Raw genomic sequence first — 26,829 nt, forward strand, 5'->3', positions numbered from 1 at the left:
ATCCGCCCATCTTGGAATTGACCCTCTGAGACACGTGGCCTCCTCAGACTCCACAGCAGAGGAAACAGACTGGAAAGTCACACGTGGATTTTTTTCTGCCTTCACCCAGAAGCAACACTCATCATCTTGCTTTACAGCTGATGGACCAAACCCCTCATGTGAACTTCCTAACCATGAAGGAGCCTAGGAAGCCTGGGGCATCTTGTGCTGGGCACTCCGTTCCGCCCCTTCTCATGCCCTGGCTATTTTTGCTCCCTCAGTGTGTTTTTCGCCATATTTATATGAAATTTACTCAATTCATGTTTTCTCTAAATTGATGGCACTTTTTCAATTTACATTGACTTTGAAAGGAAACTTTTTGTCTCCATTAGGAGTGAAAATCTTGCACCCCTTGCTTTGAAATAGAAAGTGGGTGTAAAATGCAAATAAAATAGAAAGAAGACAATGTCACACCACACAGTTCTAGGCAGGAGGCTCTCTGAGTGTGTGGTTTGCTCTTTCACATGAGAAAGGGAGAAAAGCAAGAGTTAGAGGGGTATGAAAGGTATACCTGCCCCTTCCTAGGACTTTGTCTTTGATGAAACCTAATAGAAGGACTGAGAGAGAGTTAGAGGAAGAATGTTCCTCTGTGTGTGGTGCTGGAGATGTCAGGGCTTGCGTCAAGGCTGAGGCAGGGCCCATCTTTAGGACATCTCTTCTCCCTCTTGCTCCCTTCAGTGCAGCAGGGCTGACACCTCAGTTCTGTTCCCTTGCTTGTGCCCCATGCAGGTCAACCACGTCCGTACACGGGACTTCGACTGCTGCCTTGCGGTGCCACTCCTGGCCGAGGCGGGTGATGTCTTGGAGCTGGTCATCAGTCGCAACCTGCACACAGCACACAGCAGCCGGGCCCCCCGAGCACCAGGCCCCAGCAGTCCCCGGATGCTCTGAAGTTAGCATGTGGGCCGAACTCCTAAGGGGCCACCCAGGCAGATCCTGGCTCCCAGACACGTAGCCGGGCTGGAGAAGTGGCCACCCACTCATCCATCTGTTGGTCTGGCAGACTCTGAGCCTGGGATGATGCTTGGTCTCTGTTCCCCAGGTCTGTGGTGACTGGGGTGCCAGGCAGGGAGGTCGTGCCCTAGTTGGAGTGACAGCTGGGGTCTCTCACCAACTTGGGTCTCCAAGATGCCCAGAGGAGCCTCCCTTAAGAAGGGTTGGCACAGGCTGCTCAGCCGAGAGGAGAGAGGCCTGGGGGCTGTCCCAGGTCTCTGTGGGGCCTCCTTGGAGAGGTCGAAAATGTAGGGAGCACTTCCTCCCAGCAAAGCCATGGAGCTGGAATGAGCTGCAAGGAGGAGTGAGTTCTCGGTCACAGGAGGTGAGCAGGCAGGAGCTGGATACCCCAGCGCAGTCATGCATTGGGGCATGAGGCATTCCCATGATGTGTGCACACGCGCTCGGGGGTTGGCTTCCTGATGGGGAGCCACTTCATCTAGAGAGTCGGCCACCAGGAAGGATGCTGCTTCAGACAGGAGCCCAGCTCCTTCGCTTCTCCAGAATGGGGGTTTGGGGCTTGCTAGTCCTGAGATTCTGAGATTCCCAGAATCTGGTCCCCACTTATGAGACTCTTAAGTTGAGGCCTCTGGGATCCCAGGAAGTGCTGGCCCTTTGATTCTGAAAGTGGGTGATTCTTTCATTTCAGCATCTCAGTCTGAAGCTTCTGGGACTTGAGACTGTGGTTCTGGGCCCATTGGGCAGGCTCTATGGGCCTTGGGCTCTCAGCCCTCCTGCTTCTTCTGTAGGCTGTGTGGCCACTGACCCATCTGCACGCCCGCTCAGCCCAAGCCCCTCCATGTGGGAGGGGTCATTTTGGGGCAAAAGACCCTGGAGCTTCCATTCGCCTGCCATCCAATGAAGATTGAAAAGCAATGGACGCAGGACCTGTGAGGCGGTAGCGCTCCTCTTTACAGCCAGATCAGTGGAGGAAGAAGAGAAAGAGGGAGGGAGATGGGAGAGAAATGGGCCAGAGAAAAAGATGGGACACTCTCGCCCAGTGGAGGGTGTCCAAAGTGCTTATTCAAAGAAGTCTATTCCCACTTGAAATCTGGAAGCACCAGCATCCCTTAAAATCATTGTCCTCAACGTCCACAAGTCAGAGACCCTCTTCATTTTGAGAAGGGTGCGGGCCTCCCCCGGTGGTCTACTGAGTGGTGCCTGGGATGGAGTGGGCAGGCGGGTGTAGCCAGGGCTGGGAATGTGCTTTGCCTGGCCCAGTTCTCACAGGGGTCTCAGGAAAACGGGGCACCCACTCCCACCTCCATCTGTCTCCAACCTGAGGTCCCTGGAGGCCAGAAAAGTGCTCTTCCATTTGAGGGAACAGATGAGGAGTCAAGAGGTCTGTTCTTTTCACCCTGGGTCTGTTACCTGTTTGCTGTGTGACCCTGTCTGGGTTGGACCCCCAGCCCCTCTGGACGATCATGGGTGGACAGTCTGAGCAGACACAGGCCTCCTGGTCAGGGCCAGAACCATCTCTGCCGACCCACCAAGGCCCCCTTGGGGACCTGCCCATGCTGTCTCCTGGCGGCCTGCCTCCCTTACCCCTCCCCTCCACTTCCCCGGGCCCTGCCCCTCGGTGCCCTCCCTGAGGGCCCTGCATGCTTGTGCCTGGGGTGCTCAGTGCCTCTGCTATCTTGGATTCCTGTGTGCTCAGCCTAGGGTGAAAGGGCACTGTCTACCTGTCACAGGGCACCAAGTGAAAGCCAAGAGCCCTCACTTTTCGGGGTGAGGGACAGCACAGCAGAGGTGTGGCTTCTGGGTGCAAGCAGCCATAGCTGTGTGACCTTGGACAGGTGGCTCAGCCTCTCTGGACCTCTGCTAAGCAACAGGGCTGGACAGGACACACTCTCAGGGCCTCTTGGCTTGGGAAAACTGCATTGACTCCAGGACTCCAGGCGAGGGAAGATGCACCCAACTCTAACCAATACCCTCTCTCCCTCCTCGGGCTGAGGCCTCTGCCATTCTCCCAAACGTATGCAATCAGGCTCGCGGTGGGCCTCCCAGCCACGCCGGCCTCCTCATATGCAATATTTCTTCTGGCTTCTCATGGGGATGGTTCATCCCCGACTTGACATTTCCTGACACCTTTCCCCAGTGAGCGCCCTGCCTGCCTATGCATTTTGGGAACAGCCCGTGACATGTCCCCTTCCACCTGCCCCCTCCCCCAAAGCTGTATTTTTCTCTGGCTGAGATTAGAACATATTCCTTGTAAAGTATTTTTCTACATCGGGTTTTCTTAGGGCTCTCGGGAAGCACAAGGGGCTGTATTGCAAAGGCCGCTTATGGTCTGTTTGGGGCCCTCGTCTAAGTCTTTGTCCCACCAGGGGTTGCAGTGGCTTGGGGGTAAGTGCGATGGGGATGATTTTTTGAAATAAAATTATTTAAATCCACCTAGAGTAGAAGTTTGCTTTTTAAAAAAATCATGGGTTGGGAAGAGTCAGCTTCTGTATGGGTCTGGTGACATCTCACCTGCTTTTGATGATTCATTAATTTAAAAAGTTTGCCATTTGCTTCCATCATCCAGCCCCTGGGAAACATGAATCAGACAGATTTAGGTCATGTCTGCGCATTCTGGTGGCAGGCAGACGATCAACAAGTAAACAAATAAATAATTATTTCAAAAGGCATCAAGTGCAACAAAGAAAACGAGGGAGTAATGGGATAGAGGGACCAGGGTGAGGGGCTTTAGCTCACAATGTTAGGAGGGGTTTCTCTCAAGAGGCGACATTTGCAATGAGACCTGAAGACAGGAGCCAGCCTCCATGGAGACCTGGAGGAAGAGTGTCTCAGGCAGCGGACACAGCCAGTGCAAAGGCCCTAAGATAGGAACGAGTTTGACGGTTTCAAGGAAGAGAAAGAAGGCCTAGGAGGGGAATGGGGCTGGAGACTAGGTTGGAGGTAGCAGGGATCATTCGTGAAGGCTTAGGTAGGGGGAATGAATTTGATTCTCTGTGCAGCGGAAAGCCAGAGGCAGGCAGTGGTGCCTGCAAGTCTCTTTAGCCCAGGTTGGGAAGGTAGTGGCAGGAGGGCAGCCTGGAGTCTGGCTGCTGGCCTGGAGTGTCCAGAGAGTGTCTAGGGCAGGTGAGCTGCAGGGTCTGGGACCCAGAGGCCAGGGCCAGGCCCCACTGGGGAGGCCACAGTTCTGTGAGCAGAGGAAGAGCTTCTTTCCAGGAAGCGAGTATTCTGTCTTGGGAATGGTGTAGACAGGGTAAAGGCCAAGGCAGGCAGCAGGCCCTGTTCTAAGCGCTTTGCAAGAGCTTGCTGGATCCTCCCAATAGCCTTCGGAGGTGGGCTCTATTCTTGTCCCATCATTACAGATGAGGAAACAGGCACAGAGAGGTTGAGTAACTTGCCCAAGGCCACGCAGGTAGTAAGGGATGGAACCAGGGCTTGAACACAAGCCACATGGCCAGGACACATAGAGAGAGGGAGGGAGGGAGGCAGAGGCTGTCAGAAAGAGCCAGCAAATGGGGGTAGGGTGGGCTTCTATTCTAACGTTGTCTATAAATGAGTTACTGAGAATTTTTTCTGGTTATTTGGGCAAAGGACTCAACTGACTCCCAAGTTTGTCCATCCCAAAGGGTGGGGGGCGCTGTTGGCAGGAAGGCTGCCCCAAACATGGACCTGTTCTGACCCCAGAGAGCCCCTAACTGGGTATTAATGAGTGCCTGCACCTGGTGGTGGGGGAGTGGGAGAAGGGCAATCAGGTTTGCTCCTCCTCTACCCTTCCCCCCACCCCGCCACCCGCTTCCTGCACTTCTGGCAGGGCAGCCCAAGGCTAAAAAGGAGGGACTGAAAGCCGCAGCAGGCGAGCACCTAAGGCCAACAGTATCACCTCCAATCATCCCGGTGGCCTTGATGGGGACAATGGTTTATTCCAGATGGGGAAACTGAGGCTCGGGTGACTGTTGCCAGATCTCCCAGCTGTACAGGGCTGGGCATGTAGCAGGTAGAATCAGTAGAGCCAGTAGGGCCAAGAGCTCATGGGCCCGGGTGCGAATCCAGGTTCATTCATGGACTTGCTTGTACCCCTGAGTGAGCAAGCGGCTTCCTCTGTGAGCCTCCATGTCGTAACCTCTAATCTGGGAAAATACCTACCTTTGAGGAGTGTCCTGGGATTGGACGGGAAGCCCTTTATAAAACGTAAAGCGTTTGCCAAACGTTGCGGGGGAAATACCTCACCAGAACACAACCCACACATGTTGGATGTTAAAAAGGAAATGTTTATTTTCATGTTATAAGGTGATTACAAACTCCTCTAAAAAAAGCAAAGATGAATTTAAAATATCGATATACATATTTATCTAAAAAGCAAAAGAGAAAAAAACCCCTGCAAAATACAGGGAATCATATCATAAAACATTTATACACAAAAGCTTGTATACTGCAAGACTGAACTACACACCAAGGATCTTGTTCAAATACAAATGTTCCTCCTCAGAAAAATCTCTTGTTGGTTGATTTTTTTTTTATAAAAGTTTAAAATATCTTAAAAATATTTTGAAGTTTTAAAAAAATGTCCTGATGAGCCAGACATATTTCTGGAAGGAGGCAAGACCCACGTTCTCAGCTTTCTTTTGTGCTAAATACAGAGTCACAGTTGCTAGGGATTGGGAGATTAATTGGGTAAAAAAAAAAAAAAATGAAGCCAACATCTCAATTTGAAGTCAAATATATAACAGGATGCTCCATCCCTCGGAGAACACGCCAGAACATGTCTGTAGTGACACCCACAAGAGAACAATGAAGAAATGCTTCCTATTACAACAATATATATTCTGAGGGTCAGGGAGAGAAGGAAAGCGGGAGGGCTGCCCCCTGCTTTCTGGACTGCCCACCTCTACAAGTTTTGCTCTCTGGGTTTGTTTTGTTTAGTCTTGTGGTTTTGTACTTCGATTTTTGCACAGTGGTATTTACCACGTCTACACGGACAGCCTGGCCTGGGACCACATGGGTCTGAGGGAGGGATGGGACCTCAGGCCACCTTGAAGGATTTTCTCTTGGGTCCTTTCCCGGCTTGTGTCTGAATCTTGGGTGGGGTGGGGTGCGGGGAGCAGTTAGGTGCCTCTGCCTTTAGACTGGCTACCCAGAGCATTTCCCCAGGGAGAGGGGCTGTGCTGGGAAATGCTGGCTGGGTGGGGGACCAGTGTGGCAGGACCCGGGTGATACAAGAGTGCCCTGAAGTGGGCTGCAGGGGCCATGCTGTGCTCTCCCTGTGTTTCCCCACTGTCTTTGGGGGTGTGCTGGGGATCCAGGGGGCAGTGAAGGAGCTGCACGTGGTCCAGGGGTTATGCTGTCCTGGAAGGAGAGCATCCAAGGCCACTTCCTGCTGCCTGGAAACTCCCTGCAGAGCCTCGGGGTCAGTCTGGAGCCAGGGCGACTTCATCTAAATCCTGCCTAAGGATCTGGCACACCTCTGGCTTCTCTGCACCTCAGTTCCCCTTTCACAAACAGGGATCTCAATTCCTAACTCACCAAGGGCTGCTGGGAGGAGGAGGGCCCCGTGCAGGGCTGGGGTGTGCAGGTGAGGCCAGAGTCACCCAGCTCACGGAGCCACAGCGTGGGTCCAATTGTGTGAGGACGGTGGGAGTGTGGCTGCTGCTGCTCCCCTCATCCCTGAACATGGAGGGGAGGGCATTTCCTTTTCCATAAAGGCTTGTCTTTGGTTGTCAGGAAGACCTTGAGGATGTTGCTGGATGTAGCCCTGGTTATACACTCACCATTCCCTGCACCTACCTCAGAGAACCTGCAGCTAGAGCTGTTTCAAGAAAATCCATTCCTGGCTCACAGTGCCTCCCTGGGCCTCAGTTACCTCATTTACAACAAGGGCGTTGGGTTAGGGGACCCTGGAGGCCCTTCTCTCCCTGACCGTCAGGAAACCTCCTCTGTGGCCCTAGCATGGCCCATCTCAACGCAGTATCTCCCACTTCTTCATCTTAAAAAGTTGATTTAAATAACCCCCTCGCTTCCTTTCCAGATCTGGCTGGCTGGGCTATGTGCGGGCATCAGCATTTCTGACCCATCCCAAGCAGAAAGCAGGTGAAGGACTTTGCCCATTCTCTATAGACAGGTGGACCAGAGTCATGAGCTCTCATGGAAAGTTTCATTTATACGGAGACATGAAGGTTGAGCATTATTACACAGGTACTCGCAGAGCTATGCTCTACACACAGAGCCAGGGCTGGCTGGGCGAGAGGGCTCTGATTGGAGACAGGTGCCTTGGGGAGAGTTGAGGAACGACTTGGGGAAGGTGGCTGGCCTTCCTTCCAGGCGGGGCCTGGGGACTTGGTCTGCATGTGTCTTTGGTCTAGAATTTGGTCTGAGAATCTTATAAGAAGAGGCCTTCCTCAGGCCATGTCCAGAATGTTGCAATTTGCCTACCAACCCAAAATACTGTGGCCTTTCACCCAGGGAGCCCCCGCTGGGGAGATGGAGACTGAAATGACCACAAATGCCCAGGTAGCCACTGCGTGCCAAGTCCCCTCTTCCCCACGTGCCACCTGCCCTCAATCATTGACAGTGGTTAGTTTACTAAAGTTATATAAGACAAAGGAAAACAGGTTACAATGCTACTCCATAAAATCAGGGAAAAAACAGTAAAATCAAATCAGACACAACGGCAACCATAAATACATAGAAAAATAGGAACAAGATAGACTCGTTGAGAGTTTGGAATAGGACTGGGTGTTGTTTGGCAGAGTAGATAGCTCTGGAAACAGTGAAATATGTATGCCTGCCAAAGATGGGGTTCAGAATTGCCCCTTGGGAGGGGGACACCAAAGGCGTACTCCTCCTCCCAAATTTAAGAAGGGGGTTTCCAGGGTTCCAAGAGCCCCTGCTGTGAAAATTCTGCGGTCTGCACCCCTCGAGGCAGTGACTGCCTTTGTGCGTGGTCATGTTTCGGTTTCATTTAGACTGAGCTTGGAAGTGACTGTTCAAATGGCACAGTTTAGGTCCAAATAGGGGCTGGGTGGGGGTATGTCTGCCCTGGGGATTTGAAAGGTATAGTACCTTCTCTCCTGGTTCAGAGACAACCTCTGCTCCACATAAGGCCCTTGATCAAGCCAGTTCTGGGGGGCCAGGACCCTGACAATCCCAACCTTCTAGAAAACTCTCCTAGGCCTTCTCTTTTGGGTCCCCGGGTGGTAAATGTCTGTAAACCCAGCTATTGCAGGGGTCTTGAAGTGAAGAGCTTTGTTATATCCTAGGTCAGCACCACGGGCTGCCCTTGTTCTGAACTGGGAGCACTTCCCGCAGTGGAGGATCCAGACTCAAAAGCTGTTCTTGGTGTGCCTTCCTAGGTGCCAGGGCAGCCCAGAGTGGCATCTTTAATGAGGGCTTGGCAGGAGCCTCCCAGGCTGAGAGTGGGGAGTGGGGAGATGAGGAAAGAAAGCACCCCTCCCCGACACCGGGCCCATCTGCATGCCTGGGGCCTATATCCTTTGGTCCACTCACCTCCCCACCACTCCCCTAGTCCCTCAACAGGTATGTCATGCTTCATTCCTGCAGGCAACTTTAAGAGATGCTGAGATGTTGCTTGGGGAATGACCAGAACCTGCTATGACCCCATGCAAATGCAACAGACTCATCTGAACCCTGAGACCCCAGCTTCTGCCGGGAGAGCCTCTGCTCCTTCTCTGCCTGGAATGCCCCAAGAAGGACTGTGGCCTCCTGTGCCTTTGCCACCTCTTGCGAGGCTGAGTTGTGAGCCTCGTTCCTGCCAGCCTTCTTGGATCTCTAGCAGCTCCCTCTCTGGCCAGTGGTTCTGACGGTCTACTGACTAGCCACTCACCATCTCAAAATTAAAAGTGGGATTTTGCTTCTGGTACAAGTTGCTACTACTCTTAGAATCAGACTTCTGCTATAGGGCCTCCTCATTCAGCTTCAGCCAGTCTCCTTTATGTGAAGTGTTGGTTCATTACTTTGGCATCTCTCTTCTTCACTAAGCCAAGTTTAATGAGGTATCTCCTCACAGCCCTCCTTTCGCCTTCCCTCTGGGTCTGCCAGCTAATGGGTCCTCTCTCCTGCTATTTCCTCCATCTGAACCAGGATTTGAAAGGTATACCACCTTAAGATGGGTGTAGAGTCCCAGGAAAATTCCATCCTGCATTTACTGGACAGAACTTTCTGCCAGCTACACAGCACCGAAGAATTGCTTTTGAAAATGAGATCTATTGCTGGCAAGAAGATCAATTCAAGTGGTAAAAGTATATGACAATCTCTAAGTGTATATATACTTATATGTAAAAAAAAATACAAAGAAAAATTTACCAAATTCCCATAAAATACATCTAATTCAGTATGAAAGCTCTGCCTCTCCACGGACATCTTCCCGTGGGTTTTCTTTTTGTACAAAATATCCCCCAAATCAAAACAAAACACACACACACGATACACACACACACACACACACACGCACACATACCCACAATTACATTTTCTGTGACAATTACCAAAAAAAAAAAAAAAAAAAAAAAAATCCTAGTGCAAATATAAAGCTCTGTAAACCTGGTCCTATGAGAATCTAATGTTAGTAAACAGCAGGAAAGCCGCCGGCCCCGTCGACCCGAGAGAGCTCACATCATAGTCTCCACAATGATGTGGGTCGGTTTCACAAGAGCGCCATTCATGACAGTGCGAGAGTTGTAGGGTGTGGCTCCCTCGCGCTCCACAGCCCAGCGGTTGGGTTCCCTTGGGGTCAGCAGGTACTTGACTCTCTGGAGAAGGATGACAAGAGTGAGGGGGGAAAAGTCAGGCGGCCTGGTCTCCCCTTCGCCGGGGCCATCTGCCTCCTCCTGAATTGGCTCGTGTGCTGTTTGGTCTTTGGTAAACTCACACCCTCTCTGATCTCCTGTTTTTGTCCTTTTTGGAAACAATGGAATTGAACTAAGGCGCTCCTAAGGTCCTGCTAGGCCCTGACTCAAGGCAGAATTCCTGTTGGTGGTTTCCTTTCTTGGCCAAACCCCTGCTTACATTCCTATAGGGATGGGGGACTCAACCTTCATGTGCTTTTTTTCTTCTATGGAACTAAAATATGCCTCCCTGTGATTCTCTCCCCCGATTCCTCTGCCTTGCAAAGCAGCAGTTGAGTTCCTCTCATTTGTATGCCCTGAGTTGGACAACTGTCTTCAGCCTCCATGGCTCCCACCTTCCCCAAGGAGAAACTCCAAACTCCTTCAGCCTCCCATAAGCTACACTTCCTGCCTTCTTGCAGAGACAGGTCTTCCCTAGTTTCCTGAAGGCATCCAGTCCTCCCAGCAGGGTTTACATCTTAAGGGCTTGGAGAACCTCGCTTGCATTTGAGCTGCCCTTCCAAGAGACAGGAGCTGCATGGGAATTCTAGATCACACCTGAGCAGGGTGAGTTTTGTCCTCACAGTTGGTTGAGTGTCCCTCTCCAAGGATACCCAGAAAATCTATGTCAGAACTGGGACTCAACCAGACTCCCACTCCCCAGTCCACCTCTTGCCAAGTGTCAACTCAGATACTTGAATAGGCCAGCAGTTGAAAAACAAACAAACAAAACAACAAGCCCTCTTTCTAGGCATTTACATTCAACGTAGGTATGTTACAAATTTTTAAAAGCTGCTTATTAAAAGCTACAGTATTTCATTTAAAAACCCAGTTTTCGGTAATCCCAGCACTTTGGGAAGCAGGAGGATCGCTCAAGGTCAGGATTTAAAAGCAGCCTGGGCAACACCGTGAGACCCTAACTCTTAAAAAAAAAGATTAAAAATTAGCCAGACATGGTGGTACGTGCCTGTAGTCCAAGCTACTCAGGAGGCTGAGGAAAGAGGATCGCTTGAGCCCAGGAGTTTGAGGCTGTGATTGTGCCACTGCACTCCAGCCTGGGCAAAGGAGCAAGACCCTGTCTCTATTTTTTTTGTTCTTTAAATCCAGTTTTCCATCTTTTCTTGAAAAGCTGCAAGATCTGGCCCAGGTCCCCTCCTTGTAGCACCTTCTCCAGTTTGCTCCCTGCCCTACCCACCCACCCCCCCACCCCCCGTGACTTCCCTCACCTGAGCCACCTGCCAGCTCTCCCTCCATCACTTTGCCTCTCCACCTCCACACAACGGGCTGTGCCTGGGAGGGCGGAGGAGAGTCAAACCTCCAGGCAGCCACTTGGGGCTCTGCCTACACAAGAGGCTCAGGCAGAGCTGGAACCATCCTGGGACAGAGATCTGGGTTTGCCAGAACCTGGCTCAGAGAGAAGCTCATGGCTGGGAGGACACCTTAATGACTTGTGCAGGTGGGAGCCCCTGAGGGGCACATAAAGAAAGATAGACAGATGGTGGCTCAACTGCCTTCAGAGGGGCCTTTGGTGAAGTCAGACTGGCACAGGAGGACAGGGTACCAGTGTGGGGTGAAGCCTGCCCTCACCCACTCCCCCACCTCTTTCCCCCATGCCAACCCCACTTCACCCAAACTTCTAAATGTGGGCTGGACCAATATTTTAAAGTGAGGCTTTGAAGGACACTAAGTTAGTGACCTGTTGGGTGTCCCCCTGAGCCAATGGTATGTAATTGCTGTGGGCACTCACCAATCAGAGCAGAGACCAATCAGAACCTTTAGAGACCCCTTGCTGTGCCCTAATGAACCCTTTGGCTTCTGGACACTAAGGACATTCTGGAAATTCTGGTTGGGTTGGCCTAGAGTATTGAGGGGTCTCCTGGAGCGCTCGGGACAGTCACTGTTCCCTGTCTGTCCCCAGGCCCAGTATTTCAGTCTGTTAACAGCTCATAGGGCCATTCAGCGTTCTGGCTAAAGACTGGTTGGGGTCCTGCCCTCTGTCCTCTGAAAAAATAGAATGGGTCAAAAGCTCCAGGATAACCCCAGGGGCCTCCCCAGTTTCAAGGATTTCTTCCTGCCCTGCCAGCTTCCTCAGTCTCCCCTCCCTCCCCTGCCACCAGCACCACCTCCGGGCCATTCCCCTGCCTAGGAGGAAACAGGACCCAGCCCAGCAGGGAGCCAGGGCCCCAGGACATCCTGGCTCCAGATTTTTAAAAGAGAATAACAATAAAAACAGCCCAGAACAAAACAGTGCACTCTTGGAGCCAGCCCAAGCTCAAAAGGTTAAGAGAGATTCTGAGAAAAGAATTTCTTGGAAAGAGTCGGGCCTTTGCCAGGGCCTGGGATCTCCAGGGCTGTTGGAGGAATTTCTGAGAGGAGGCTGAAGGTAGGTGGGGCCAGGGGAGGCCCCGGCAGGCACAGAGGCAGAGGTCTGGCTGCCGCCACAGATCCGGAGAAGACCCCAGCATGGGCTGGGATGATCCTAAATTTGGCTCCTCAATAAGAGAAGGCATCTGGGTGGGGCTCAGGCTTCCTCCCTAGGCTCCTGGCTTTGTCCCACCGCTTCAGGAACATGGTCCCACTGGTCCCAGGATAAAGCCCCAGTTCTTAGCTTGGCATCCAAAGCTACAGTCACCTCTCCAGCCTCACTGCCCACTCCCACCCTGCCAACACCAGGAACACCTTCCCTCTCACATCCTCCACCTGGCAAGTTCCTCCTCACCCCACAGCCCGGCTTCCAGTGTCTCCATAAAGCCTTCTCCCATGTGAACTGTACTTGCTTCCCGTCTTCCCACAATGCACTCTCCTGCCCACAAGCTGAACCACCGGATGGGTGAGGGAACTGTGGCTCAGAGAGGGTTGGTGACTTGCCTGAGATCACACAGCAAACCGACAACAATCACCTTTGGCCTCATGCCTCCCACCTCCCCTGGCCCTGGGCCCAAGCACTTACCACAAGGAATGGCCCCTCGGTCTGGCAGAGGCGGATGACGATGACCAAGGGAACGCAGAGCATGGAGGAAAGGGCCAGGCTCCAGCCCAGCCCAATGGCCCAGTTGGGGTACACGTATGTTTTGTTGTAGGTCAGGGGTATGTACTTGACGAGCGAGAAGATGAAACATCCCTGCGGAGAGATGGGGGCAGTCAGGAGAGGGGTCCTGGGCATTGGGGGGTGGGGGGCTTCTGGGACTAGGACTGGCCTCAACCTGAGGGAAGGGTCTCTCTCCTTGGGAAAGGACTGGCTCAGGCCTCACACCCCTCTCTGCTGCCATAAGGATCCCCCCCGGTGAAAACAGAGTAAGTCGTTTCCCTGCTTAAAACCCTTCTGTGGCTCCCAGTGCCAGCAGATGCAGCCCAAACTCCTCGGTGCGGCCAGGAGTGTCAGCAGAAGCTGTACCCCTTCCTCCCTCATCTGCCTCAGCTCTCCCTCCATGTCCACACTCCAGCCACCCTGAAGAATTCCTTCTAGCTCCTCCGCCACTGATCTCTGGGTCTTGGCACAGACTGTTTCCTCTGCCTGGCCCTCTTTCCCCCTCATCTTCTTCTCATCGTAACTGGGCTCCACTGGGCCTGCCTTACTCGCCCAGGCACCACCCAGACCTCTCCTTCCAGAAAGCGAGTGGTTGTAACCATCTCTTGGGCACACGTGTTCTGCCAGACTGTGAGTCTGAGAGTAGGAATGTGTGTGTCTTGTCCTATTTCTTTAACACCCGGTGCAGCTCTAGGTACATATAACAAGTGCACCATAAGTGCTAGCAGTGTAGATGAAAGCCTTTCTTCCCCCACTGCCACCCTCCATCTCTATCTCTGAGCCACCGGCAGCAGGGGCCTGGGCACCTGGGCCTTGCCCTGTTCGGTGTCCACAGCCCAGCCCTGGGTCCACGCTAATGGCTAGTGGCCATCAGCATGCATGAATGGTGGGGTGGGGTCAGCCCTGTGCCTCTAAAGGGAGCAAAGCCCACCTTTCCCTGTGAGAAGAGCACCTAAGGCTGGCTGGGGGCTCCCGGGGCTTCTGCTTCTAGTCAGAATGAGAGCATCTCTGAGGAGGGCCCAGGGTGGCCTCGGATTGGTCTACAATGTGAAAATGGCCTAACTCTTCAACACCTAGTAACTGGGATTTGACAGGAAGATGCATCTTTCTAAAGCAGAGTCGGTGATGGGGCAAGGGAGAGCACTAGCCTGCAGGCATCTTTTACTGGGTACCTACTGCACGTCTGGCCCTGCTGTTGTTCCCATCCCTATGTGTAGGGCTGTGGCTCAGATGAGTGAGTCCCAAGAGATGCTGCCCTGGGCCCTCCCAAGCGGGAGGAGCTTGCAGCCAGTGCCTGCCTGTTTCCCATTCCTCTCCATGAGGGTGACCTCATCTCACCACCTGGGAATGCAGCCTATCTCTGACGTATCCAGCTCCTCGGGGAGAGAGATAAGGAAACCGAGGGTCAGAGTGGTGAGAAGAGCTGCCCACAAGCAAACATTAAACCAGGATGAGAACACAGGTGGGCCAACTAAACTCATCTCCAACGATAAACTCGCCAATTGTTGTGGTTACTGGCTCTTACCATTACTTATTTTTGTGGGAGAAAGTCTGCACTTCAGAGGAAAAGGCTTCATGCATATTAAATAGCAGTAACAGTCTAAGGTCGTCAGCTGCCCCCGGGGTCCTCCTTCACAGTCTCCTGGTTTTACAAGTGGGGAAACTGAGGCCCACAGAGGGAAGTGACTTGCTTGAGGTCATACCATGAGTTAACAGCAACATTGACTTAGTCTGGCCTGACAGCAGGTCACGGAGGGGAGGGCCTATTTGTCCTCAGCACCTGTCTCCTAAATCCAAGGAATACTGGGCCATTTGTGCTCCCCATAGTGGAGCCGTGAATGGCAGGACGGATGTGGTCTCCCTGGCAATAAGCTCCAATGATGATAAGTGATTGCAAACCCTGACGGCTTTGCCATGGAGGAATTCCATTAACTGGCACCTTGGAGTGGGACCATGAAGCAGACTGCACGGGCAGGTGCCAAGGCCAACTCCAACATGGTGGGCGAGAGCATCCTCGTGGGAAGAACAACGTGGCACACCGATACCCTTGGGCCTGGGTGAGTCCAAAGCTTCCCTATCCTCGGGATAACCCAGGACTTCCCCTCTCTAAGCTACTACCCCCACCTCTCCATGGAAACACCCCATTTCCAATGTCTATGACCTCTCTACTAGATATCCCAAAGGCCCCTCTATTTCCCCAGTGACCCAAACCGAGCTCATGAGCTCTGGAAGGTTTGGGGAAAGAATGTGCTTTCAATTCTGGATCCCCTGGATTTCTCAACATGCTCCAGATATACCCTCTTCTTTTAGGATGCCTTGGCCCTGCACAGGCTGGCTCCTCTGCCAGAAATGCCCTTCCTGTTTTCTACTCCTGACAAATTCCTACTTATCCTTCAAAACTCAACTCAAGCTAACTCCCTGGAGCAGCCTTCCTCCCCTCTCCCAGGCAGCACTGAAGCTGGGTTTATTATAAGCCCACGCTGAACAGATGCTGCATGAAAGATGGTTTAGCGGGTGAAAATGTCAAGCCCCAGGGAGAAGAGGCCACCAGCCAGAGCCACAGAAATGGAACTCACAACACAGAGAACTGGAGTGATCACAGCCCAGCTGTACTTCATCCAGGGCCCGGGCCGATAGCCAATCATGTCCTCAATACCGTCATAAAGGTTATCACCTCCTGCAAGAGACAGAGGGGGACATTTGCTGACACAGTGTTCAAGGCCAGCAGCGGCTCAGAGGCCATGAGGCGGGTCTCTGGGACCTGATCCAGGCCTCTGCATCTCCCACCATGGATATCCAAGTGTGGCAGAAACAGACATTTACACAAAATTCAAATGTAACTCTGCATCTTGTATTTTTCTGGCAATCTGAGGCACACCACAAACCCTAGGTGTGCAATCTTAGGCACAGCCCAAACTCAAACCCAAGGCCTCAAGGAGGTAAAAAGGGAACATTCCAGGTCCTGCACAACCAAATTCTGAATCTGTGAAAACATCCAGTCACACCTCGCACCTTTAGCACCAGGAGGATCTTCAGTGTGGCTACAGTGAGATTATTTGTGTAGTCTAGGTAGGGAGGGCCTACTGTTCAACTCAAATTGAATTCCCGTTAGTATTCTCTGCTTCTGAAGCTTCTAAGTAGAGAAGCCCAAAGGAGAACCTTGAGAAAGGACATGAAAAAATCTGTACTCACCATATATCCAGGCAATAACAAAACATTCAAAGAATGCAACCCACAAAAGGCATACACCACTAGCTGCATAGTAGTCAAAGAGCTGAAACACATACATGCCACCCTGTGAAGAAAAAAACCACAGAAGGTCGATTTCCTACCTAGTCTCTAATTTCTTTCATATACAAACAGCTCTGGCATATCAATAAGATAAAAAACCCAAGAGAAAAATGGGCAAAGACTCTGATGACCAGATAAATATACAAAAAGATGCTCAACTTCATGTTTGACAAATGTAATTAAAAACACACATACAGATAAATGAAAGCAAAATGATGGGTCCACAGGAGCCTGCTTCCCAAGGAGGTGCTTCACACCAAGTGCAGCTGACAGAGAAGACTCCAGGGTCACCCAGCTGCTCAGTGAGTGGCCCTGCAATCTGACTTCCGGGGTGGGGGTTCTTACAAACACCTCCAGAAAAACACTTTTACTTCTGGTAAGGAAAAATGGTGAAGCGAAGCCCTGAATTGGGTTTTCGGAGAATTGTTAAATGGGACCCGTTCCTGGGGAACAGGGGAGGTGGTGGGGGGGCATGCAGGAGACAGCGTGCCCTGGCTTTGATGCTAGGCTTCCATTCTTAGTACGATCTTTATCTCATCTGGCTTGCCTCTTGCTAGACACGTCTTAGACGTTCCTGTTCCCTTCTGCTCTTTGCTTCCCTTGTCTGCATCTGAAATCGCCCCTCCTCCTGGCCCCTGCTCACCCTCTGAATAGTGTATGTGCCCCCTATCAACCCATACCCACCAGGCCTCGGCCCTGTGGCAGGTGACCTGCAAGGTGGTGCACCTCTACGTGGCGCTGTGGTATTTCCTGGGAGGCCTGCGTTTCCCTTGAGAATGTCTCCACCCCACCCCCAGGCCTGAGAAGGGCACACAGTCAGGGGTAAACAGAGTTGTTGTGAAATGGATTTCAGCTGAAGATCCTCTTCCTAGGCCTATCAGGACAGAGGGCAGTGGGTGGTCAGTGTTGCCACGGCAACAGGCAAAATAATTGCGTAGTTTGGGTCAGCTGTGGGCTCCTGAGCCCCCTCGTGCTGCCCCCGTGTTGGTCTGAGCAGGACCCCTGAATTGGGTGGGGCTGGGAGATGAAGCCCCTGCCTGGCCCTCTCACCCAGCTGCTGCCTCCAGTATGGCCTTGAGGAGGGCATTGGAGCACCAAGCCCGAAACACAGGTGAGAGAGCCACCTACCTCCGTCACCATCGTCAGCCCCAGCAGGTAGCTGATGCTACACACGAAGGCGATGAAGATTTCCCGACGATAACCCTTCCTTAGGAAGGATGGGTAAAGATCAACCAAGGATGTGATCTGTCCTTCGACTTCAACAAACTGAGGAGGGGAAGAGAGAGAGCTGGTGAGCAGCCGACGCTCAGGCCACCCTTGCCTGCTGCTCGGAGAGAAGGACCCAGGAACACACAATGCAGGAGCAGATGTGACCATCCTTGTGTCCAGAATTGGCCTGTGAGATCAAGTCCAAGTGTGTGAGCCTAGCCTCCCTGACTGTGCCTGGGGAGTCCCGCATGCCACTCCTTGGAGCCAGACAATGCAACATGCAGTGGTCCACACCGAGCTGGCCAAATATTCCACACCTCTGCATCTTCTCTTAGGCTGTTCCTGCCACCAGAATGCCTTTCCCCATCCTCCAAAGCTCAGCTTGAGAACAACTGCGCCTCTGAAGCCAATGCTGACCCTCTGTCCTGGCACATTCAGGGGCATGAATATATTGCCATGACAACCTCCCTCATTGATCTCCATCCTCTTGGAACATAAGGGTGGTACCACACTCACTTTTGGGCCTCGAATGCCGAGCCCTGCCAGACACATTGGCTGCTCAGCAAATGTGATGAATGGGTGGACCTTAGCACCAACTTGCTTGGCAGGTCAGGGGAAGTCTGAGCCTCAGTTTCCCCATCAGTGGAATGGCAGGCACTTCAGGTCAGATTCACACAGTGGCTTTCAATCCTTTGGGGATCACAAGCCCATGAGAGGACTTTGCATGTGTGCACACACGCTGTGTAACCACCTGCTGCCTGGGACTCCAGGAACCCATCCCTGGGCTCCCAAAGGAAAAGAAGCTGGTTGGAAAAGGCCCCTCTGTAGGTAACATTTCAGGGGAATTCTCAGTCTTTCTAAACCTTTCCATCTCGTGCCTAACCATTTATCTCGGGGGTTGTTCCACATCATTACACAGAAAGCTGCCTCGTTTTTCAATTGATAAAACTCTACCCTGTGGGTAGGCATCACCATTGATCTAACGCCCAGCTGATGGTCTCCAGACTCAGCTCTTCCTCTCTTCCTGTGTGCAGGCATCTGTGCATGTAGCACGGTCTTAGAAGAGAAGCTTTGGGGTTAAAGAGCACACAGCAGCACTTTAAATTTGGATGGCTACACCCAAACTTCCCTGTCAACCAACACACCCTCCAAGGCCTATCTGATACCTTCAAAAGTCTAAGAGCTTATTCAACCTGGACCCAGATGTTCTTTCATCCGAACGAGGCTTTTGTGAAGGACGTTTACCCAGCATTCCTACCAGACAAATCCTAACCCCTTCCTCCTTTGGGACGCATTGCAGGAAAATCCAGGGAAGGAACACAAACGAGGAGAAATCCCTTTCATGTGCTGACAAGGGCTGGAGAGATGAGACTGCCACCAGGAATAAGGGAAAAGATGAGCAGGAGGCTCTCGAGAGAGATCCAAGAGAAGAGGCTGCTTTTTTGACCTCTGACTCATGTGTCCGCCAAAGGGGTTTTGAACATAAATTGCCACTGAATTATAGCAAACCTGCAGCTCAAACACTAAGCTTCAAAAGGAGCTAAAAACAAAGGTTCTTTCCTTTTTTGAGATGGGGAAATTAAAGACAGGAAGGTCAGTGTCGCTGTGAATCAGGGCCAAGACCAGCACAAACCCCCATTTCTCAGTTCCTGGCGCTTCCGGAGAACACTGCCCTCCTCCACCAGCCTCTTCGGCCCTCCCTCGCTTAACAGCTGTGTGACTGGCTTCTCCGAGCCTCACTTTCCTCTCTGTGAAATGGGAGGATCTTGCCCACTTGGCAGGGATGTTGAAAAAGATTTGAAATTATTAGAGTAAATCTGCAAGTGGGAGATAACTGTTAACCCATGTCAGCGGGCTGGGCGAGCTCTTTGGGTGCAAGAGGAGTGGGTTCCAACTCTCATCTCCTCTCACAATTTGTTAAAAAATCATGTCCCGGCTGGGCGCGGTGGCTCATGTCTGTAATCCCAGCACTTTGGGAGGCTGAGGCAGGCAGATCACCTGAGGTCAGGCGTTCGAGACCAGCCTGGCCAATATGACAAAACCCTGTTTCTACTAAAACTACAAAAATTAGCCAGGTGTGGTGGCGCACGCCTGTAATCCCAGCTACTTGGGAGGCTGAGGCAGGAGAATCACTTGAACCCAGGAGGCAGAGGTTGCAGTGGGCCAAGAATGAGCCACTGCACTCTAACCTGGGCGACAGAGCAAGGCTCCGTCTCAAAACAAACAAAAAACCATGTCCCTCTTGGGTAGCCTGGATGGCAACAGGCATCTGCCTCCACATGGCTGACTCCTCTACCCTGTCTCACCAAGAAATGCACAGCAGTATGATGGCTCTTAGGCCAGACGGACTGCTCCCACCAATGGTAGGAACCCCTGATGAGTCAGGGTCACACCCTCTGCTCCCTTGCCCAGGACGCAATAACATCAGCGGGAGGCCTCTGCCTGTTGGCTGTAGATCTCCCTACTTCCAACAGGAGGAAGTTATTTTGGGGGAATTCAAGGGGAAGGCCAATTGGGACAAACTAGCAGGTAAGAGACAGTTTCTGCAGACAGGCAGACCCAGCATCAAGCCCATAACTAGCTGTGTGGTGCCTTGGCTAAGTTCTTGGTCTCTCTAAGTCTCAGTTTCCTCAGCTATAAGAAGGGTAAAAATAGTACCCAGGCATCGCAACACTGCAGCTTAAGGAATTCATGTATAAAAAGCCAGGCGCAGGGCTGGCAGGAGGGCAAACTGGGGAGTTAGGAGTCAGTGTTGAATGGGGGCAGAGGTTCCATTTGGGAAGAGGAAAAAGTTCTGGAGATGGATGGTGGTGATGGCTGCACAATGTTTGAAGGTACTCATGCCACTGAGCTGTGCACTTAAACCTGGTTTAGATGGTAAATGTGTGTATCACCCCAAACACACACGCACATAGAAGCCTGCCATGAGGACTGGCACCCAGTGAACACCTCTTATGGCAGAGGGCTCTGATCCTGTCACAGTGCTGGCGGTGGGTGAGGCACACTGCTGGCATCTGCAAAACCTTCCCCATTTCCCCAAGTTCACAAAGCAAAGAGATGCAAAGGAGGAAGCCCCACCTGTGCCATCAGATTCCCATCCTGGTTCCCTGGGACATGGGGCCTGGGAGACCAGTGACTTAGGTTCAATTTCTACCCTTGTCCCTGGCAGGTCATCTAACTGCTCTGAGCCTTGGGTTCCTCGCTCTGCAAAGTAGGAGGAGTGGCTGTGAGAGCCCACCAGATTCTCTCCGTGTGCCACTGGCACGGGGCCTCCCTGAGAGATGCGTGTCCTCTACCAGGCCCCACTTCCTGGGGAGAGTGACCACCTCCACCTGCTCAGGGAGCCATTTCCAAAGCCCAAGTGGCCTATTTTGGGCCCATGAAGATGTCATGCCTTGTCATTTATTAAACTCTGTTTTTGTTTTTTTCTTTCACTTAGAGCTCTGGAAGAAGTTATAAAAGCCATTTGCTTGGGGCCTCTGAAGGCCAAACTCATTAACTAGGAATGATTAATGGAGTCCTCCTGCTTGTTTATTCAGCTCAAGTCTATCAACAACTGCAGAAGTATTTTGTTTTCTGTCTCCCTGATGTTTTCGTTCTGTCTTCTCTGCTAATCCTGCTCCCTTCTCTGCCAAATCCCCTGCTCTGCTCTTGACCTTGCTGGTTGGCCGCCTCCTCTCTCTGGACTCACCCTCCTCTGCTTGACCTTCAGAGACTTTTCCCCTACCAGGTCCTGGGGATCCACTTCAGACAATGACTCTGAAGACTGCGGCCCGCGGGGAGGGGGACAAAGGGCTCTCCCGCCCTGGCTGCAGGCTCCAACCTCTCAGGGTGTCTCAGTTGCTCAAAGGCTTCCCAAGAGGCATTCAGACCTGCAGACCCAGACTACACAGTCTACATCCTACCTGCTTCTCTGAGGGACTCATGCTGGCCTGGGCACACAACCAGCCTGTCCCACACGCCATAAATCCCTACTCCTGGAGTCATGTCTGTGCTCTGAACTGTTGTTTCAACAAGACCCTGTCAAAAATACACCTATTTCCAGGGAAAGGGGCCCAGGAGCTCAAGTGAATTGTCCTCCAAGCACTGCTGACTACCCCGCACCAGGCACTGGCTACTCTACAGCCAGATGCAGCCCCTTATCGGCTCTCATGGGCATTCCCTGGCCATGAGTCACCTTCTAGTGGAGGCCCGAGCCCTGAAGGGGTGGGACGCGGGGTTTAGAAGTGCAGGAAAGAACCTCAGTGGAGACAAGAGTCCTGCCTTGGGAGGGCAGAAGCCAGGACAGCCAGAGGTCAGGGCGGGTTTCAGCGAGGCTCCCGGCCTGTGCGGTGTATAAAGCACGGGAGGGAGCCAATGCCTGGCCCCTCGCACGCTCCAGGGAGCACAGAATTCTGAGAGTGGCGTAGGCTTCTCCTGGGCACTTGCAACTGATTACGATGGCCCAGACAATGATCAGCTCACACAGAAATGTGGGTCCCTTCTCCGAATCGCCCATCTGCCATGTCCTCCTGTGCCCCGCCGACGCTCCACTGGAGCACATCGTGACTTATTGAGTCAGGGCCTCCAATTCGTCATTTGTGGCTTGACTGTAACCACAAACCCTGGTTGTCCCTGTCATAACCCACCCACTCCGAGGACCTCTGGAGGCCCCTCTGCTAGCAGACAATGTGCCATGCCACGTCTTGTTTGCACTCCATTAGGCTAAATAATTATCTTGTTCAAATGCACTTTCTGGGGACCCAGAGCTTTTTCTATTCCTGGTGTCCTGGAGGAATCCTCACAGCTGAAGCACTGGAAGTCTGATTGGAGGGGGGAAGGGCGTTGACCACCTCCCAGGTGGAATAAGGAGGCTTTCCCAGAGTCAGGTTCCCCACAGGGGCAGTCGCCCCAGGGCCATCCCTTATACACACCTGGCTATCCAGTCCAAGCAAGAGAAGCATAATAAAAAAAAGAATGGACCAAAACGTGGGCAGCGGCATCATTGTCACAGCTTTTGGGTAGGCAATGAAGGCCAGGCCAGGACCTAGAAAGGAAAGAAAACGGGGAGGGGCACAGGGGAGGAGACATCAGCCACCAAGCCACTGGGAACCCTGGGCTCACACAAAGACACTCAGACCCAAATACAGCAGGGAGCCAGGTCTGAACTCTGGCCTGGGGAAAGAGACCAGGCCTGTCTCGCTTTTGGGTGGGACACGCTGGGGCTCAGGAGGGGCCCGGTTTTAGCATGTGTCTCCTACACAGCACACGTGGCCTCCTCACACACCAGCATCCATCGGGGCGTGGTTTTTTGGGGTAGGATGCAGACTGAGCCCGGGGCTTGGTCTGCAGAGACAAAGGAAAGGGAGGATCCTCCCACCCCAAAGCAAAGCCATCGAGTGGACAGCCTTTGCTGGAAGGAGGCGGGGGAGCGTGGTGGTGACCTGACCGCCCAGTCTCCTTTGCAAAGGGAAGGTTTCTATTTCTGAGTTAATGGCTAAAACACCATAGGAGTGGAAAGAAAAACCAATACAAAACCATGCCCAATAGGAGGCCTGTCTCTTCAGGGGTGCATTTGCGGGGCTCTCCCTGGCAAGGTCAGAGCCAAGCCCACGAGGTCAAGGTTGGGCCAACCAGGGCCCAAAGCTGAGGGAACGTGGGTGCAGGGGCACGGTCCCAGGCCTGCAAGCCCTGAGGCCTGCATCCAAGTCATCCTCTTCCAATTTCCTTTTTGAATCACCCCATACTCTCTCAGGGCCTCAGTTTTCCCACCTGAAAAGTGAGGGGCAGGTGGCCATAAATGACTCACAAGGAGCCTTCCTGTGTTTAGATTCTCAGAGGTAGATACCATGTCACTAGAAAAGGGCTCTGGGTTTCAAAAGAGGGGACTTGGATAGAACCTGAGGGAGAGCTGGGGAGATGGGAGCTCTGTCAGCTCAGGGGATGTCTGATGGGAGACATTCCGGAGACAGAGAGAAATGTCTCCTTCTGTCTCCAGCCTGCCTAAAAGCGGATGCCAACGGAAAGAATTTAGTTGTTAACTGAGACCTGTGGGTCTGAGAAGCGAGGGCAGCAAAAGAAAGTAAAATCTACGACTAAAAAAAAAAAAAAAAAAAAGTCAAGAAGCAGGAAACAAAAAGGGCCAGAGAGCAGGAGCTGTTCAGCAGGGATCAGAAACCAGACGAATGGCTCAAGAATGAAAAACAAAAAGCAAAACCCAACTTGACAATAAATTGGAACCGGAAACCACATTATATGGTGTTAACACCCCCAGTGTGGCAGGGAAGGTGCGCCCTTTTACAATCCAGAGAAAACCTGACCAAAATATATCCTCGGGCAGCGACAGAGTGGTTGGTCACTGAGATGCTGGAGACCCCCACCAAGGGGGTTACCAAGCCCAAAACTGCTCAGAACATGCCCAAAAGAACCAGTGCCAGGTTCAGAAAAATATGGCCCCCAGGACCCGGTGAGATGGACTTTTGAATCAAAGTTGAAGTTGGAGTCAAAAGCCGTGGCGTTTCCACCCAGGCTGGGGCCCCACCGGTCCCTACAGAACGTCAGCACTGGCCCTGACTGGTCCACACCGAATGAGGAATCGAGTCCAGCCAGCTGCGAGACAGATGCAAAATGGGCCCCCACCACCCCCAACCCACCAGGGACGTTGTGAAGATTCTCAATTCGCTTGTTTCTGTATTTTAGTTTTGCCTTTCTAAAGCGAGCCTCTGGGAGAGGGTCTGAGCGTCTTTCTCTAAAAGTGCATGGTGAACTCAAGAGAGAGAAGTCCAGGAGACATAATCCAGCCACTCCGAGAACCTCTGGATGCCTCTCTGCTAGCAGACAATGTGCCATGCCACGTCTTGTTTGCACTCCGTTAGGCTAAATAATTATCTTGTTCAAATGCACTTCGCTCAATATGGTGCTTGTTAAAAGCTTATTAGAGAAATAATCACCCTTGATGTGCCGGCTGTTCAGACATCACCGTGGGGAATAAATGACAAGGTGTTTGAAGTGGACGGGAGGAAATAACAACTGAGATTGACAATATATGTGTCTATGAAAATACTTCGTTGTCCATGGAGGAAGATACATTGTATGTATCTATCTGTATCTCCCATTGCCAAATTCACTCCATACTCCTAGAGATTCCCACTCAATTGCGATTGGTTTGAAAGCCCTCAGCTGAAAGCAAGCCATCTGCAGAGGAGGTATAAATCATCCCTGGCTCCCCCTCACCACTCTAACTGCCAAACTCCCAAAGGGGCATGGAGACTTCTGGAGTTACATTCTGCGTTCTCAGTCTCTGGCCTTCTTTTGGGGGCTCTTTGGGCTGAGTGGAGGGAACAGTACATCTGAGGGTCCATTTTGGAAGCAGGGACAGTGGAGAGGTGTGTGGGAGTGACATGTGGATTTGCCAAGGGGGTCCTGCAGTGTTGTCAGGGGTCTCAGGATGGGGCTGGGCAGTGCACATCTCTGCCAAGCAAAGAAGACAGTGAGGAGGGGCCAGGGGCTCTGGGAGGTCACAAGGGCCAAATTCTCCAGAGGTTGTTGCATGTGTCCAGGGTGGGCTGGGTGGCAGGAGGGGGACACCCTTGTGTCAGAAGGCCTGTCCAGCATGTGACAAGTGGAGAAATAGTGGACAGGATGTTCAGAAAGCCCTGTTGTAGCCCCACCTATCCCAAGCAAAGCCCTTGCTCTCAGGTTGCTGGTCTCCTCATCTGAGAAGGGAACATCTGGACACACGATGCTGAGGCACCTTCTGACCCTCCAGTGCTAGGGCTCTAGGACTCAGGGACTGGGACATTGCCTCATGTTCCAAATACAGATGGCACAGGAGGTCAAGGACAGTGGAATGGCAGGGCCTCCGGCTGTGTCTGGCCCTAGTCTATGGTGGTCCCTGAAGTTCATAAACCCCACGCTCTCCCATCGGCTTGGAAGGAGCCTCAGCCCAGGACCCTTGCCACCTCCAGGTAGCCCCAGGGAGGTTGTATGAAATTAGGACATGGACAGGGTGGGGCTGGGGGCTCAGCATGTAAAATAACAAAACCAACTGATGACTATCCTCCAAGTAAACTGTGCAGGGCTGGGGAAGGGTGGAGAGGTCGGAAAGGTGGACTTTGAGGATCCTGGGAGCCTGAGGGAATCCCATAACCCAAGCCACTGCAATTAAAGCTACAGACCCAGGACCTCAAGCAGCCATGGCCAAGTCCCAGAATCGAGGCACCTGAGAGACTGCAGATTCTAGCAACTGAAGGCCCCATGATTCTCAGGTTCCAGAAGCACCTTGCTGGAACTCTGGGATCCCAGATTCCTAAGGTCCCCGTCTGTGCAGAGTCCGTGATTCTAAGACACTGACATCCTCCATGCCTGTGACTCCAGGTAGCCCGAGGAAGAGTGCCTGGTCAACAGGGCCCACACCCCGAGGGGTGACACTGTGCTTACAACCCACCACCAGTTGGATCTGCCACCGTCCCAGTAGGTCGTCCCCTCATCTACCCCCTCCCCTCACACACTGCACCCAGTGCCTACGGTGGTGCCTGACACAGAGTGGGGACTCATTCACGAGAAATCGGTGGGATGGATGAATGCGTCTGCTTAGAGGGAGCGCACTGGGAGCAAAGTGCAAAATACAGAAACCAAGGCTGAGAAGGTGGTGATGGAATGCCGATTGGTGGCTGACTTGGGCCTGAGTTAGGAAAGTGGTTTCTGTTGTGGAAACCAGGAGTTTGCTGGGGAAGGACGGGGGGCGGGGAAGACCACACTAAGGTAGCTAAAAATTCCCCAACTTAACCACCCCCCATGCTTTTGCCACCCCTCGGGCCAAATTGCAATAAAAATGTTTAAAATTTGGCTTTTGTACTCTTTGATATTTGGGGGACATCTTGGTGGGGGGGGGTCCATTTTAGAAACCAGGCTCGTCCCCCCTCAAAGCCCCCTGGGGTCTGGCTTCATGCCTGCAGTACTTGGCTTACACACTAGGTGGCAGTGCCCACCACCACTGCCACCGATACCACCGTACCTGACTCAGCCACATCAGCAATGTCCACCCCTTGCTCTTGTGCCATGAAGCCCAGGATGGAAAAAATTGCGAAGCCAGACACAAAACTGGTACCACTGTTCAGGCATCCCAGCAGCATACAGTCCCTAAGTTACACATATGTCAGGGAGCAAGTTAATTCACAACACAAGGAAGCCACGCTCCCTACTTCTCTTTTTCTTTAAACATCATCATCATTTCTAAAGTCCACCAGGCCCGCCGGCGCAACACTTGCCTGTACGAGTTATACTTGTACTTGTTGTAGCTCCCCAGTGAGGTCATAGCCCCCAGGCAGATGGCGTAAGAGAAGAATATCTGAGTCCCGGCGTCAATCCACACCTATGAGGGGAAGGGAGGTGGCAAGGAAAGAGAGGAGGGCTGTTAGAGCTGGCTTCCTGGAGGAGGCAGCGAGGGTTATGTCCACCTGGCGATGGCCTGGGGACGGGACCTTGCACATGCAA

The 26,829-nt window shown here is 52.4% G+C and overlaps 2 protein-coding genes across 9 annotated transcripts in view; one reads left to right on the forward strand and one right to left on the reverse strand.

Moving 5' to 3' along the window:
- Positions 1-6,297, forward strand: part of GRIP2 (glutamate receptor interacting protein 2) — a 116,699-nt gene extending 110,402 nt beyond the window's left edge. For 4 of the 6 annotated variants that reach the window (XM_054482254.1, XM_054482256.1, XM_054482258.1 and 1 more), the window contains one exon: positions 769-3,400. In XM_054482254.1, coding sequence (XP_054338229.1) covers positions 769-930 — 162 coding nt within the window. In that variant the 3' untranslated portion in view covers positions 931-3,400. Of the gene's footprint in view, positions 1-768 lie in introns of all 6 variants that reach the window. The other 2 variants (XM_054482252.1, XM_054482255.2) reach the window with 2 other exon arrangements.
- SLC6A6 (solute carrier family 6 member 6) overlaps positions 5,238-26,829 on the reverse strand; it is an 87,497-nt gene continuing 65,905 nt past the window's right edge. For all 3 annotated transcript variants that reach the window (XM_054482264.2, XM_054482262.2, XM_054482263.2), the window contains 8 exons: positions 26,604-26,707; positions 26,351-26,475; positions 22,269-22,381; positions 17,275-17,412; positions 16,048-16,150; positions 15,432-15,532; positions 12,778-12,948; positions 5,238-9,752 (listed from right to left, as the gene is read on the reverse strand). In XM_054482264.2, the coding sequence (XP_054338239.1) occupies positions 9,612-9,752; positions 12,778-12,948; positions 15,432-15,532; positions 16,048-16,150; positions 17,275-17,412; positions 22,269-22,381; positions 26,351-26,475; positions 26,604-26,707 (996 nt within the window). In that variant the 3' untranslated portion in view covers positions 5,238-9,611. The remainder of the gene's footprint in view (positions 9,753-12,777; positions 12,949-15,431; positions 15,533-16,047; positions 16,151-17,274; positions 17,413-22,268; positions 22,382-26,350; positions 26,476-26,603; positions 26,708-26,829) is intronic.

The sequence above is a fragment of the Pongo pygmaeus genome, chromosome 2 (genome assembly GCF_028885625.2).
Source record: "Pongo pygmaeus isolate AG05252 chromosome 2, NHGRI_mPonPyg2-v2.0_pri, whole genome shotgun sequence".
Lineage (NCBI taxonomy): Eukaryota > Metazoa > Chordata > Mammalia > Primates > Hominidae > Pongo > Pongo pygmaeus.